The sequence below is a fragment of the Mytilus edulis genome, chromosome 2 (assembly GCF_963676685.1).
Source record: "Mytilus edulis chromosome 2, xbMytEdul2.2, whole genome shotgun sequence".
Classification (NCBI taxonomy): domain Eukaryota; kingdom Metazoa; phylum Mollusca; class Bivalvia; order Mytilida; family Mytilidae; genus Mytilus; species Mytilus edulis.
The window spans coordinates 28,942,127-28,957,668 of NC_092345.1; the positions used below are offsets into that span (position 1 = coordinate 28,942,127).

Genomic DNA, 15,542 nt, shown 5'->3' on the forward strand with positions numbered 1-15,542 from the left:
ATAACCTACCACTAGTGAATCACCATAAACTAGACCTTATCACACTAATACATTGTTGACACCGCCGCTGCCGATGCCGTATTTAGCATACATATTACCTTTTAGACTCCATTAAAGCGAGACTAAAGCATTGAGCACATGAAAAGTAAGTGATTGGAAGGAGCAATATAATTTTTCTTGTATTTTCAATGAGTTCCAAATACATTTTTTGAACTTTTTCATATCAGTTGTTATTTTATTTGTTCTCCGTGAAGACAATAATATCCAGTATATGTTTGTTTACATTCTTTCATCACACACTTGGGCTCACCACAGTGTGTGGCAGCCGATGTTCTAACGAGATGTCTAGAAGTTAGTAACTGCATACGTAACAATATCGTTGAAAAAACAATAACAACAGTGATAGTAAAGCTTCAAAAACAATAACTTTTATCTTCAAATTTGCGTGATCCAAGTCTGGGAAGGAGACATTTAGTGTCTATTGCACATACTATCATGTCGGATTGTATATAAGTGTGTTTTTCAAATATTTCATACCGCATTTGTATATGAAAATGGCTTTGTCTGATGGGGGTCAGATTCCATTATGAATAAATTTCACAAATAAAAATTATATATACAGGAAGACTTAGCAGAACAATGTTTCTGTGCATTTAATGTTCTGGCCTCACGGTCATAAAACTTTCGAGCATGATTTTTGTACTCAGACTCGAAAATCAACCAATCCGCAAATTGCTGGATTTCATGTTTTGAGCATGATTTTTGTGCTCCGAGCACTGAGCAAAGTTTTATGCTTTCAAGGCCAGGTCAGCACAAACACATCTTGTAAACCATGAAAATGTTCTCAAGATTTTGACAAGATAAAGGATTTTCTTTTAATAGCACGTTCACATGCACTTGTTAAATGGTGAAAATTGTCCATTTTTAAAAGTATATAAAACACATTTCCCTTTTTCAATTTAATTTAAAGTAAACTATGATTCAATTTAGCATACCTCCAAGCGCTGTCCACATTTTTGCAGTTCATTTTTTTTTTTTTTTTATATCTTTCCAAGATTTGATGCAAATGACACCAACAGTTATTCCCCAGACTCCTCAGCATATTTTGGAGATTCGAAGTGTATGAACCTTGTAAAAAACTTATGCATTAAATGCATTTCTTTGTATGAAAATAAATAATACAGAAAATCATTGATTTAATTGTTTATTATATTATGCATGTTCATTAAAACATTTTCATACAAAACTTACAAAATGGAAAATGCAGATTCTGCAAACTGAATTTAAAATTACTATTTACCTTCTTAAATGTGAAAAACACATATTTTAAAATGCACATAGGAGAGAAAAATAGAAAAGACTACATTTTCATGGGAAAATGAATAATTAGTTCTATTTCAAGCTAAAAAAACAACCAGGAAGTTCATATATTTTATAATCTGATTAAAAGTAAATGTATATACCTGCATTAAAATGATTTGAGAGAAAGGATATTTCCTTTTAGTATAAGTATAGACTGAGTTTTAAACAGAAAAACCTCAAAATTCTGCAATGAATTTTCAATGTTAAAGTTAATAAACAATTCTTTGCAATTGTAAGAAAGCTGAAGGGGAAAGTGCACAAAACAGAACAATATCATTCATAACCTACCTAGTATGTGCATCTAATAACTTTTCTAATTTAGCATCAAATTGAATTATAATGGGTTCAAGTCAATTCAACTGAAAAAATCCTGTCAATAGAACCTCTTTAAACAAATACAAATCATATACTAGTATACACATAAACTTTATATTTGCAAATATAAAAAATAAACCAATTAGTCTTCAACTACTACATGTCAATTATAATCTTCAAATATACAGATATAACAACTCTTTTCTAGATTATTAAAATCAAAATAATTTAAGCAATAAAAACTCATTTGAGTTTTTGCATTTTACAACATAAAAACATATTCAGATTTCGAAGTTTATAAAAGCACTCAAAAATTGTATATAAAAACAAAATATTAAAAAAAAAAAAAAAAAAACCCTATTGACAGTCCATTATTTTATTACCATACATTTAATTACCCAAAACTGTTTCCATGGTTAGTTTGAACATGTTACACCTGTTATTGATTGACAACTCTTCTATGGATCTCAAACAAATTTTATAGAAACTTGGCCAAGCTAATTTTCTGAACAAGTTCACTTATAGGAACTATTGTTCTAACAAACTGTTGACACACAGATATGTCTAATAAAATTAACGGTACCAATTTTCTTGCACCAGATGCGCATTTCGACAATACATGTCTCTTCAGTGATGCTCATGGCCAAAATATTTGAAATCCAAAGCTTATATAAAAGATGAAGAGCTATAATCCAAAAGGTCCAAAAAGTATGGCCAAATCCGTGAAAGGAATCAGAGCTTTGCATGATCTAACATTTATGTTAATTTGATAGTTTAAAGCAAATGTTGAAGTCTGTCAAATTTGTTTTTTTCATAAATTTTGCTATCAATTACGCTGTTGGTTTTTCTTGTTTGAATTGTTCAAAATTTTCATGTAACAGCCTTTTATAGCGTAAAGGATATGGATATAATTGCTTACATCCACCACATTCTTTGGTGAACTCTGGTGGATAATTGTTTAATTGAAATTCATACCGTGTCTCCTTATTTTCAAATTTAACATGCGACAATGCAACATTTTCAACATCAATGAACTACGAGGAGGGACAGGGCCACTATGTCCTTGATGATTTAAACGGGCAAATGATAAGACATGTATAACTGCATACCAAATACCACTAAACTTCCATTGGTTGTTCCTCATAAACTGACCTAATCAAGCAAGGCAAGACAAACACAAGAGGGGTAAAAAAAATGAGATAAGATGTAGCCAAGAAATTGCCTTGGTTTTAAAGTCTATATTAGATAATCTATTGATTTCTTTTTTCCTAGGCAATGTCAATGACATTCGGCTTATAATATCATCACTTTCTCATTCTTCTGGTCCAGTCTCAATTGAGATGCAACAAAACAAGGTTATCTATTGTTGATAAAAAGATACAACATTTATTAAAATACAAATTACAATTAAAAAAGGAAAAAACATTAAAAACACAAGTATAAATAAAATTATTTGGTTAATATTAAGAACTGTACAAAGACAAATGAGTTATAGTTTTAGGACTTTTGACCTGTTATTTGTGAAAATAACAAATGCCTTTTCTGTCTATAGCTGCCAATATATGATTGCATGCTTTTATTTTGATGATAATTTTTTTTGTTGAAAATGAATTCTGTTTGTAACGAATATATAAAATAATGCATTTGATAAAAATTAAAATAGTTCTTTTTGATATATAAATGACAATGTGTTAATGGACAAAATGAATAAAATTGATAAAAACAAGTACATAAGAGCAAATCAACCTACTCTTTATTTTCTACGAAAACATTTTACTTCCCTTCTTTTTTTAAAACTAAAAAAATGGCCAGCACCTTTTCTCTTTATTAAAAAACAATTAATATATAAATACTTATAAAAAATCAAAACAATTGTTCTTACTGACAAGTAATATACACATTTACACTTATACAATATATGACATCTGATTCAAATTAATAATACATTTTGCAAGCATAATTTGAACATTGTGCAATGTATATCAAGGTATATCTATAGGTGGTTTAATGACATGTGAAATATTATGACAAAGAAGAACATATAACCTTACAGCAATATTACCACAATACATTTTTCATAAACTTTAGAAGTTAACACGAACTTACACATTAAAATACCTAACCTGATGAATGTTAATATTTTAATGCCACTTGAAGCATTCTTGGTTTTATTATGCAACCCTTTTTTTCGTTGGAGGAAGGAAGAGAGATCAACCTACCCACAACTCACAACCCAAGTTTTGACAGGCTAGTGATCATTTTAGATTAACTTCTTCCACCACTTATTCCCAGCAACACTCTGGACAATATGAATACTGAATCAAGATATATATAAGTACCAAAAAGTACAATATTATTAATGTACATGTTTCTACTTCTAAAAATCTCTTCACTTGTCAACTTGACATATAATTTGGGTAACTTACAGAGATCCTTTCTTTAGATCCAGTGAATGGCATATGAATCACCAGACAGATAAAAAAGCATGCTAAAAAATAATCTTTAAAAATTAAATGATTAAAAAAAGAGAGAGAAGGTCAAATGAAAATGAATTGGGAACCAACAAACAAGGCAACACAGCATGCTGAAAACATGTCAACAAGCAAGAAAACTGAATACTGGTATCTGACAATAAACCCCTTCATAAGTCACTAAAATTTTTTGACTGATCTGGATGAAGGAAATTATTCAACCAAAAGGAATCTGCAATTAACAATGCAGATGTAATACTTATACTGGATAGGTTTTCATCACAGGGCTATAAAAAATATAAACTTAATTTTACAATCTATCTACATACTATAAATACATACAATACGTTCTGAAAGATATCATATAAACCTTGCATATCATTCTTTAAAAGAAATTTACCAACACAAAACATCCCAACTTTCTATTCAATTTACCATCTGACTAGTCATATGTCATTGTGCTGTCATAGTTTATGATGCTGTTCCTTTTGAAATATAGTATTTTCTAAACAGATCTGTTGCTGTCATCCTGTCCTTGCTTTTAGTTACTGTAATCAATCTTTAATTTAATAAATATATTGTTCTATCTCCAAGATAATTCCTCTTCATTTATTTCTTTTATTGCCTAAAACAAAAGTTTAACTTCCATTAAAATTTTCATATTTGATTTATAACATACTAAAACGTATATCCAAATTATAAACGGTATACAATAAACAGTTCACAATGCACAGGCTTCATAATAAGTATCAGCATTTTGTGTGTATTCTAGCCTATATGTTGTTTAATCAACCATCTTGCAAGGTGACATATGAAGACTGCCCAAGGCCATTTAACCCTATTTAAAGATAAATATAGAAATAGATAGAACTCATGCAATTGGATTTTTTAAGGTTTGTTTGAGTTCATTTTTTAGGTTAAAAATATGTTAGTCATCCATTTACCTGTATAAGAATGAGTTTTTGTGGATCTAATTAATCAATCCAATGGTTTACCTTTGTTTCACTTTCAATGTTGACATTCTTTTCCTTTTAAAAACTGAACACGCCTCATTCATGCCTAACCCATCTCTAGCTAAGGGGCTTCATTAAAAGTCACATGCATACTGATTCAAAGAGGTATAATTATTCAATTGCAAGTGAATAATTTATCAGTGATGTTTCTTCGCTTATTTGACAAATTTGAACCAAACTTGCTCCTAAAAATGAACTATTATTTCTCTTTTTCAATTTTATTAATACAAGAAATGACTGAACTAAGTAATGAGATAATATTGGGCATTTACTATGAAAACTTTCATCTTCAAAAACAAAGGTCCTGTAAATAAGTGTCATTGGCACTGATTGAGAACCTTATCAAAGACATTATTAAAATAAGCTTCATATGTAAATTTCATAAAATCTGACAAGATTAAATGTAGGAAATTTAATAAAATCTGACGAAATCAAATTTACAGTTATAACTCTTGTTTATTGATTACTGGCCATGGTTAGCCCTGATATATCAACTTTGAGACATTTTTTATATACACCTCTTAAAAATGTGTTTCCAAGACCAGACTGATGGTCAGAAATTGCAAGGGAAATACAATCTGTACCTAGAAGATGAATTGCTTACCTAGGCATATGTGCATATTCAACAATGTACTCTCTCCAACATTGTGGACAAGAAAAAGATTTACAGTATTTGAATCTGAAACTTACTATCTACCACTTGTTTTTTTAATCCTTGCTTTTATCTACTTTGCTGATTTTTTTTTTTTATTAACTAGAGACATACAACCTTCACAATAATACATTGTAAATGAAATTTTACCTCCCCCCCTCCCCACAAAAAAAAAAAATTAACCCCAACCCCTATGTTCTATAGTCATAGTGGCTATGTTTCTTGACGTACAAGGAAATAAAATACAAAATGTATACTAGATACTCTGAAACTCATTCTGCCTAAGTTTGGCTGAAATTGATTCAGCAATTTCAAAAGAAGAGATTTTTAAAAGTAAGCAAACTAGATGAACAAAGTCTTTAAAGGGCAATAACTCATTATGGTGCCACTAACAATTTTAATCAGAGTATAAATATTTGTATATCTTACTTCATTGAACATTTTTGCTGTTTACAGTTTATCTTTATCTAAAATAATATTCAAGACAATAACCGAAAACTGCTAAATCTCCGTAACATCAGTTTGCTACTACAACTTAAGCTAAATAAAGCAAGAACATAATATATCTTATCAGTATTACAGTGAAAGTACTTTAATTCGTGGGTATCAATTTTCGTGGTTTGAGCAATATTTACATGTTCGTGGGTTTTTAAATTTGTGGATTTAAGATTTCTAAAAATAAAAGTGAAAAATTGAAGCCACAAGAAAAGAAGAGTTCAAATTTTCTGGATTAAGGAAATTGCAAAGTAAACATTGACCCTTGTAAATCACAGTGATCACACTAATCAACCCGAGATAAAGTGATCAACAGATTAAAGACCATCAAAATTAGGCCATAAACATGTCACCTAAAGAAAACAGTTACATTAACAAATGCTATAAACATATCTTGAATGGTAAAATAATTCTTATCAAAAGCAAGCCCAGCATGCACTTATTATTTCGCATACGTACGAGAAATATGAGGATAAAAAAAGAACACTTTATCATAGCATATCAATGCCGGAAATCTGACTTCCATCGATCAAAAATATTTTTTTATGAGAATTATAAGATAAACAAGAATGTGTTCATAGTACACGGATGCCCCACTTGCACTATCATTTTACATGTTCAGTGGACCGTGAAATTTGGGTCAATACTTTAATTTGGCATTAAAATTAGAAAGATCATATCATAGGGAACATGTGTACTAAGTTTCAAGTTGATTGGACTTCAACTTCATCATAAACTACCTTGACCAAAAACTTTAACCTGAGCTTCACACTATCTTTTTCTTTGTTCAGTGGACTATGAAATTGGGGTCAATACTTTAATTTGACATTAAAATTAGAAAGATCATATCATAGGGAACATGTGTACTAAGTTTCAAGTTGATTGGACTATCAGTAGTCAAAACTACATAGGGATCTTGCTATGTCTTGATTTGGACAACGGTTGTTTTATTTCTTTGGGCACTTAAATTTGTGGATAAAGTCATCTAGAAAACCATGAAAATTGGTTTCCCACGAATAAAAGTACTTTCACAGTAGTATAATATGCCAAGGTTTAAGAGATATATGCCAAATTGACTGCACCTCTAACTTGTGACCTAGATATCAGTGAAAAGGACCTTATTAAGTCACTGAATATCAGTTGACCATGAATTTGGGATTAAATCTCTAATTTGGCATTAAAATTTAAAAAATCCTATCACAGTGAACATGTGCACTAAGTTTCAATTTGATTGGACTTCAACTTCATCAAAAACTAACTTGACCAAAATGTTAACCAAACAGACGGACAAACAGACACACAGACCAGAAAAAATAATGCCCCTCTACTATCATGTTATATTCCAGAAGAACACAGATGTCGTCATCCGAAAAAGATAACTGTACAATTTGTACCGATGATATCAACTCCAATGAAGCAGTCTCGTGGTGCACAGAATGTGAAGTTTTCCTTTGTAAGGACTGTGAAAAACATCATAGGAAGTCAGGAATATCTGAAACGCAAAATCAGTTGAGATGACAAACTGTTTCGATAAGATGTGTTTCTGCAAGCTCCATCTAATTATGGATAAATAATGACTTAAACTAATTTTTAAAATATGGATTTAACATCAACATTCTTTAAGAACATTACATCTTTTCTTGGAGACTTTTCTGGATTTAAAAGTGTTTCAGAGGATTTTGACTTTCTTCAATCAAGTGAGTTATATAACATTGATGACTGTACAGACAGAACTCTGTCCTATGTAATTAACTTTAGAAATAATTTAATATACAACCTTTTTAAAAATATTTTGTTTGGAAACTACTCTGAAGAACAATTTGTGGACAGAGATCAAAATGGACTTGTGCATTCTTTTGACGATAGTGAAGGGAAAGTTGTTCTTCACATGTATGAGTCCACTAACACTCTACACATTCAAGGAAAAGGGTGTATATTTTGGTTCAAAAATACTTTTAAAATTTTTGCAGAAGAACTTTATCATTTTTATAACACACAGAAACTGGATGATTCAAAAATTGTGAAATTTAAAAATGTACATAATGAGGAGAATGAAAACATCAGTATTATAAATGGAGCTACACAAAATTCCAATGTGTCAGAGACCAATCCTAAGGTTGTGCAGTACATGACATCTGGCTGTGTAGAGACAGAATCAAAATTAGCACACAGCATGACATCAATCAACACAGATACTGTCATCACTTCCACTCCCAGCAGGAAGTCACCTGATACCAATGAACTGTTGTTAGATTTTAATACTTTATCTCCAATTAACATCAATCATCATGAAAGTATTAATCTACAGGAAGAAATATTTGAACTGAAGAAAACAGTTAGCCATCTAATGAATTTGATAAACAATAAACCCATTGTAACTGACAAAGGGACACAAGTTACTACTTGTGATGCTTCTACACAAACTGATGATTTCCAAATACTGGCAAATACAAAACCTAAAACTAGTAGCATTGGAACTCAAATTCATCCTGATTTAAAGGACAGTACCATGCAAACATCCCCTCCAGAGGTGCATTCAAAAAATGTTGAAAGGTGCATTCAATCAACTCCTGATGTTAATAATACCTCTAAATCGTACTCCCAGGAAAACAAGGACAAAAGACTTGTGAATAGATCCCAACAACAGAAAATTAGTAGAAATTTTAATAACAACAACATTCTTGTCATCGGAAGTTCCCTTCTGAAAAGCATAAATACAAGAGACCTGATTAACACCCGTGTATCAACAAACAGAGGTGCAAGAATTATTGATATTATCAATATTGTTAAAGATACTGACATAAGGCAATATCAATCAATCATTGTCCATATTGGTGGGAATGATATAAGCAATGGTGCCCCCCTGGATTTGATCCAAGAGAACTATGAAAGTCTGCTGTACTTGCTCAGATCTAAAGCAGATATGAACACCAACATTATTGTGTCAAGTGTACCTCCAAGACAGGATACAGATGTAGAACCGGTTAACAAAGTTCTAATTGATATGTGTGACTATTTCAATTTACAATATATAGATCATAGCAAATGTTTCTATGATGACTATGGTTATGTCAAAAAAACTTTATATCAAAGAGATGGCATTCATCTTACAAAAATGGGAACAATGGTATTTTTACAAAACATTGATCAATATGTAAAAATTCTTAAACTTTCATCAAACAATGATTACTGTCAATACTGTGGTGAAAGAGGTCATGACCTAACTACATGTAGACATGGTAAACCCGTGTCTTGTTTCTCCTGTAATTCATTTGGTCATAAGAAGAAATTTTGTGATCTGTATTGGAGTTAAAAAATTGGCAAAGAAGATATAGCCATTTCATCTTTGAAATTTATTTCTAAAAAAGAAAAAACTTCCACAAACTACTTTGATGTTTTAAATCAAATTTGTCAAGAATGTAATAATTACACATGTATCTGCCCTAAAAATGGGAGTCTAAATAATCTTTTTAACAAAAGTGAAAAAAACACCAAACTTAAACATTCTTCAAGTAGAATGGACAAATCTATTGGTAATTTTTCTAAAACTAGTATAAGTGATTTGAACAAGATAAATGCAATCATCAGTATGACTAATGCTGGAAATTTTACAGTGAATGACAATCTTTGTGTAGCCGTTACAGAATCTGATAATGTTACTTATGAATCTAATGATGAGGTAATTAATTTGCAATGTACTGATATGAATGTTTTATGCAATCCCCCTGAGGCCTTATCACCTGTTGATCTAAAGCTTTGTTTTTCTTTTGGATTAAGTGTATTATTGATAGCATGTTTATATGCCTTATTTAATAATAATTGATATGAATTATTACCTAATTTACAAGAAACATCTGAAGAAAAGGATAATGTTTATGACTTTTCTTCAACAAAGGGTATAAAAATATGTTCACATAATGTCAACAGACTTGAACACAAGCTGGATGAAATCAAATACAATTTAATGTTTTCTGAAAATCCTCCTGACATATACTGTTGTTGTGAAACATTTTTGGACATTAACACCCAGGATAATTTTATACAAATTCCTGGGTTCATTTTAAACAGAAAAGATAGACTATTACGAGGTGGAGGTGGTTTGGTTGCTTATTTTTCAGAAAAAGTAACATTTAATAGAAAAGCTGAATTTGAAATAAGTGACATTGAAACAATGTGGTTTGAAATAAAACCAGTTCACAAAAAATCATTTTTATTATGTTCAGTATACAGACCTCCTAATTCACTAATTAATTGGATTGATGAATTTGAAAAAGAAATTACAACTGCTATTAATCATAATTCAGATATTATTTTAGTTGGTGATTTTAATATAGATTTTTTAAAACCTAATAAACAACCACAAAAATGGCTAAGTTTATTAGAAACCTACAACCTCAACCAGATAATTCAAGAGGCAACAAGAGTTACACCTGATTCTAGTACACTAATTGATCATGTTTATGTCACCAATAAAGATTTGATACTAGAATCACATGTTGCTAAATTTTCAATAAGTGATCATTATCCAGTTTGTTTAACTAGAAAAGAAAAAAATTCCACTTATATCAAAAAAGATATTCATACTACCATTTCTTACAGAAATTTTAAAAATTTCAATGAGGCTAATTTTCTAAGTGACTTAGCTATTGCACCTTTTGATAAAATTGAACATGAAAGTCACCCAAATACATGTATTCAGATGTGGTATGACATATTTAATGCAGTTCTAGATAAGCATGCACCAATTGTTACTAAACGAGTAAAAAGAGACAGACAACCTGAATGGTTCAATAATGAAATTGCATATGCCAGAAAAATGAGAGAAAAATACCATAAATTAGAAATGTGGTCCGAGTTCAAATTTTGGCGAAACAGGACAAAGCACATAATCGATGAATCAAAAAGAAATTTTTATTCAAAGATGGTAAAAGATTCAAAAGCATCTAAAGATTTGTGGAAATGTATTCACAGTCTTAACCCATCCTAACAAGAAAAGCCATATGAACTTTTAAATGAAGATGGTATTAAAACTAATAATGTCAGGGACATTTGTAATGTTTTTAATAAGTTTTTTACATCTTGTGTTGAAAACCTGAGGACTGACAGATGTATGAGCAAAAATAATGATTATGCAAAATTAAATAATTTTGTACAAAAGAAATTAACTAAGTCAGAACAAGTAAAATTTTCAATTCCACCAGTCACAATAAATGGTCTATTTAATGAGATGATCAAACTTGACATTAATAAATCCACCGGATCTGATAACATAGGACCAAAAATTTTAAAATTGAGTGCTCCTTTCATAACTTCATCTTTAACTTACATTTTTAACAGAATAATAGATACAAGTACATTTCCCTGTGTTTTAAAGAATGCAAGAGTAACCCCTGTTTTTAAAGCTGGTGAAAAATTCATGGCAACAAATTATAGACCAATTTCTGTACTTCCAGTTTTATCAAAACTTTTAGAAAAGCATGTTTCAAAACATTTGTTTGACTATCTTAAAAGATTAGATCTTTTACACCCAGCACAGTCTGGGTTTCGACAAGAACACTCTTGCCAAACTGCCCTTATCAATATCATAGATAAATGGATACAGGATATGAATGATGGTAATATCAACTTAGCAGTCCTGTTGGATTTTAAGAAAGCTTTTGATGTAGTAGATCATGATATCCTCTGTAAAAAACTTGAAATTTATGGATTTGATAATACTACTGTTTCTCTTTTTTTTCAATCGTATTTGAATGAAAGAACTCAACAAGTACAAATTGGTAATGCTCATTCTGAAAAACTTCATATCAAGTATGGTGTACCCCAAGGCTCCATATTAGGCCCCCTTCTGTTTATATTATACATCAACGACCTTCCTATTTATATGAAAAATTGTTGCACTGATTTATATGCCGATGATTCAACCTTACATCTTTCTGGTAATTGTTATCAAACTCTTCAGTCAAAGGTACAAGAAGATTTACATGGTGTAGAGGCATGGTGCAATGATAACAATATGTTCATCAATAAAAATAAAACAAAATATATGATTATTGGAACGAAGCAAAGAGCAATGCCACATTACAATGAGAGTTGTTTAACTATTAACAATCAAGTGATACAATCTTCCACATGCGAAAGTCTTTTAGGCATTAAAATTGACCCTTCCCTCACATGGACAACCCAAATTGACTTGATCTGCTCAAAAATATCATCTAGACTATATCTACTATTAAAGATTAAAAAATTTCTAAATCTAGACTGCAGAAAATTATTCTATAATGGTTATATCTTGCCACTTATTGATTATTGTTGTATAGTGTGGAGTAGTTGTAGCAGTGAGGGTTTAAAAAGGATATTAAAATTACAAAAGAGGGCTGCTAGATTAATACTAGAAACAGACCCATTCGCTCCTTCTGCACCCTTATTCAAACACTTAAACTGGATGACAGTTGAACAGAGAATAAAATATCATAAGTTAGTGATGACATTTAAGTGTATTAATAATGATGCCCCATCATATCTTACTAACAAGTTTCATTATGTTTCAGACAGAAATCCGTACCCCTTGAGAAATGCTGTTCAAGGAAACCTCATACTCCCTAAACCAAAAACAGAATTATTCAAAAAATCTTTTATGTATTCTGGACCATTCTTGTGGAATAATTTGCCAATACCGTTAAGAAATATTACAAATATTAATTCTTTCAAATACAAAATAACAGATCATTTATTGAAATCAACCTAGCTGTATAAATAATATAAAAAACTGATCATGTCATCATGTTTATTTTTTCATCACATTTTATCAAGTTGTATTGAACATTATTATCACACTTGACTTTTTATGCTAATGTATGTATGCAATGTACTAGTATATGTTTGTGTTTTGTTTGATTTTTCATTACGAGGGCCTCAGGGAAGATTAGTTATATAGCTAACTGTGTAACCCTCTTAAAATAAAGTATTGTTGTTGTTGTTGTATCTTAGGTGGGGAATAAAAAACAAGCATTCTGAGACTATTGCATGGCAAAACAGTCCCCTACTGGTTAAAAATTAATTGTACTGGAACAAAATGCTAACTTGACCTATCACTTGTCATGCATGATGTTAACTTAGTCTAACAAATATATCAAGACAATATCTTCAAGCATGACGAAAAAAAGTGTGGAAAACTGATTATTTAATTGAATTTTGAAGTCCAAGGACCATAATTCTACACAAAATCATCAAACCAAAAAAAAAAATCACACTTAGCCTTTAACTTGTCATAATAAATCTATATACTCATAATTAACAAACCAATATCTTCAAGGATGATAAAAAGTGTGGAAATGATTATTTGAATGAATTTTCTAAGTCCACTTAAAGGATCATATCTTTGCACAAATCATCAGACTAAAACAAAATTTAAAATTGATCTACAACTTGTCATGAAATCAACATACCAAATATCAAATCAATATCTTAAAGTACTAAGAAAAAAGTGTGAAAACTGTTTTGCAGGTCTGACAGACAAACAGACAACAGATGGAGTGCAAACCTAAAGTCCCCTTTGACTTCTTGACTTCTTTGGTAGGGGACTAAAAAGGGAGTTAACATATTTTTTTAAAATTGAATTGCAAGTGTAAGTAGAAATTTTACTCTCTGTTAGGAAATCTAAGAAAACTTCTAACATAAGTTTTAATATCAATTCAATGTAGTAATTTAATATATTTTACCTGCATTATTGCTTTACGGTATTCCTTTGGTCTGGATAGACAGTTTTGTAAATTTTCTATTGTTTTAAATATCTCTTTATCTTTAAATGAAGTATTGCTCAGGAGTATTATCATCACCTTTATATCAAACCGTGCAGATGACAAGCTCTCTGAAATATGAATAGTAACATTAAATACAAATGCTGTTGGAAAAATAGACAATTAAGGATAGCAAATCCTTTTTATTTAATCTATATGGACAACCATTTTAAATAGAACCAGCATGAGACAGGAAGACTCAAAACTGTTTGGTAATCTATTTCCCTATCTTTCTTGTTTGAATAGGTAAATTCTAATCTATGAGGATGAAAAGCACTATCTCAAAATTGCTTAAAATGATATCTTAAGAAGTTATGACAAACAAGAGGCTCTCAAGAATCGCCTGAATCGCTCACCTTGATATTCTAGTATTTATCTTTGGTTGAAGAGTGTAAGTGTCCAATTTCATCGTAGTTTGTTTTTTTGGTTTAATGTATATTAAGAAGTGTTTGAACAATAACTCTTTAAGGGGTCAATTGACAATTTTAGTTATATAAACTTATTTGTAGATCTTACTTTGCTGAACATATTTGCTGTTTACAGTTTATCTTATCATTAATACCATTCAAGGTAATAACCGAAAACTGCAAAATTTCCTTAAAATTACCAATTTAGTGGCAGCAACCCAACAATGGGTTATTAGATTCATCTGAAAATTGCAGGGCTGATAGAATTTTACCATATGAACATTTGAACCTCATGTCAGATTTGCTCTAACTGCTTGGGTTTTTGAGATATAAGCCAAAAGCTGCATTTTACCCCTATGTTCTATTTTTAGCCATGGCGGCCATGTTTTTTTACGAAACAGAAAAATAAAACACAAACTTTATTCTTGATACCCTTAGGATCATTCAGCTGAAGTTTGGTTGGAATTGGTTTCAATAGTTTCAGAGGAGAAGATGTTTGAAATAGTTCACTCCAGACGGATGGAACAGTGAGCTAAAAAGGAAAATGAACTGTAATGGGCTTATGACATCTTCACACTAAATCGTTTGGATGTTGGATATGAACTGATTGAACTGATTGATAATGTATTCCTAGATGCATGATTTTCTTTTTATAGTTGCTATTGGCTTCGAACTAGCTATCAGGAACTGCAAGTACTCTTAGATTTGTACTTAGTGTCTTTCTGTTGTTGGGATGTACAAGTATCTAGCCATGTCTACTCTGTATATTTGTTAGATGTATTTCTATTTGAATCAATTTGGTGGGATATTTTTTTTCAACTGTTTATAGTTTGCTCTTATGCTGTACTGTTATACCACTGTCCAAGGTTTGGAGAGGGTTGAGCACCTGCTGACATGTTTAACCATTGCTTTTTTTATTTGGTGTTTCTATAGAATATTTTGGAAACTTGAGGTTACATGGTTACTAAAACTTGCACACAGGTAAAAAAAATAGGTGAAAATTTGATTGGTTAACTTCCATTGATGGTTAT

General features: G+C 30.6%; 1 protein-coding gene across 1 annotated transcript in view; it reads right to left on the bottom strand.

Annotated features, from left to right (window-relative positions):
• Positions 1 to 1,130: 1,130 nt before the first annotated feature.
• The window catches only part of LOC139510791 (titin-like), a 118,535-nt gene continuing 104,123 nt past the window's right edge, over positions 1,131 to 15,542 (bottom strand). The window contains exons 21-22 of the mRNA XM_071297321.1: positions 14,027 to 14,175; positions 1,131 to 4,773 (exon numbers count right to left, since the gene is read on the bottom strand). Coding sequence (XP_071153422.1) covers positions 4,732 to 4,773; positions 14,027 to 14,175 — 191 coding nt within the window. The 3' untranslated portion in view covers positions 1,131 to 4,731. The remainder of the gene's footprint in view (positions 4,774 to 14,026; positions 14,176 to 15,542) is intronic.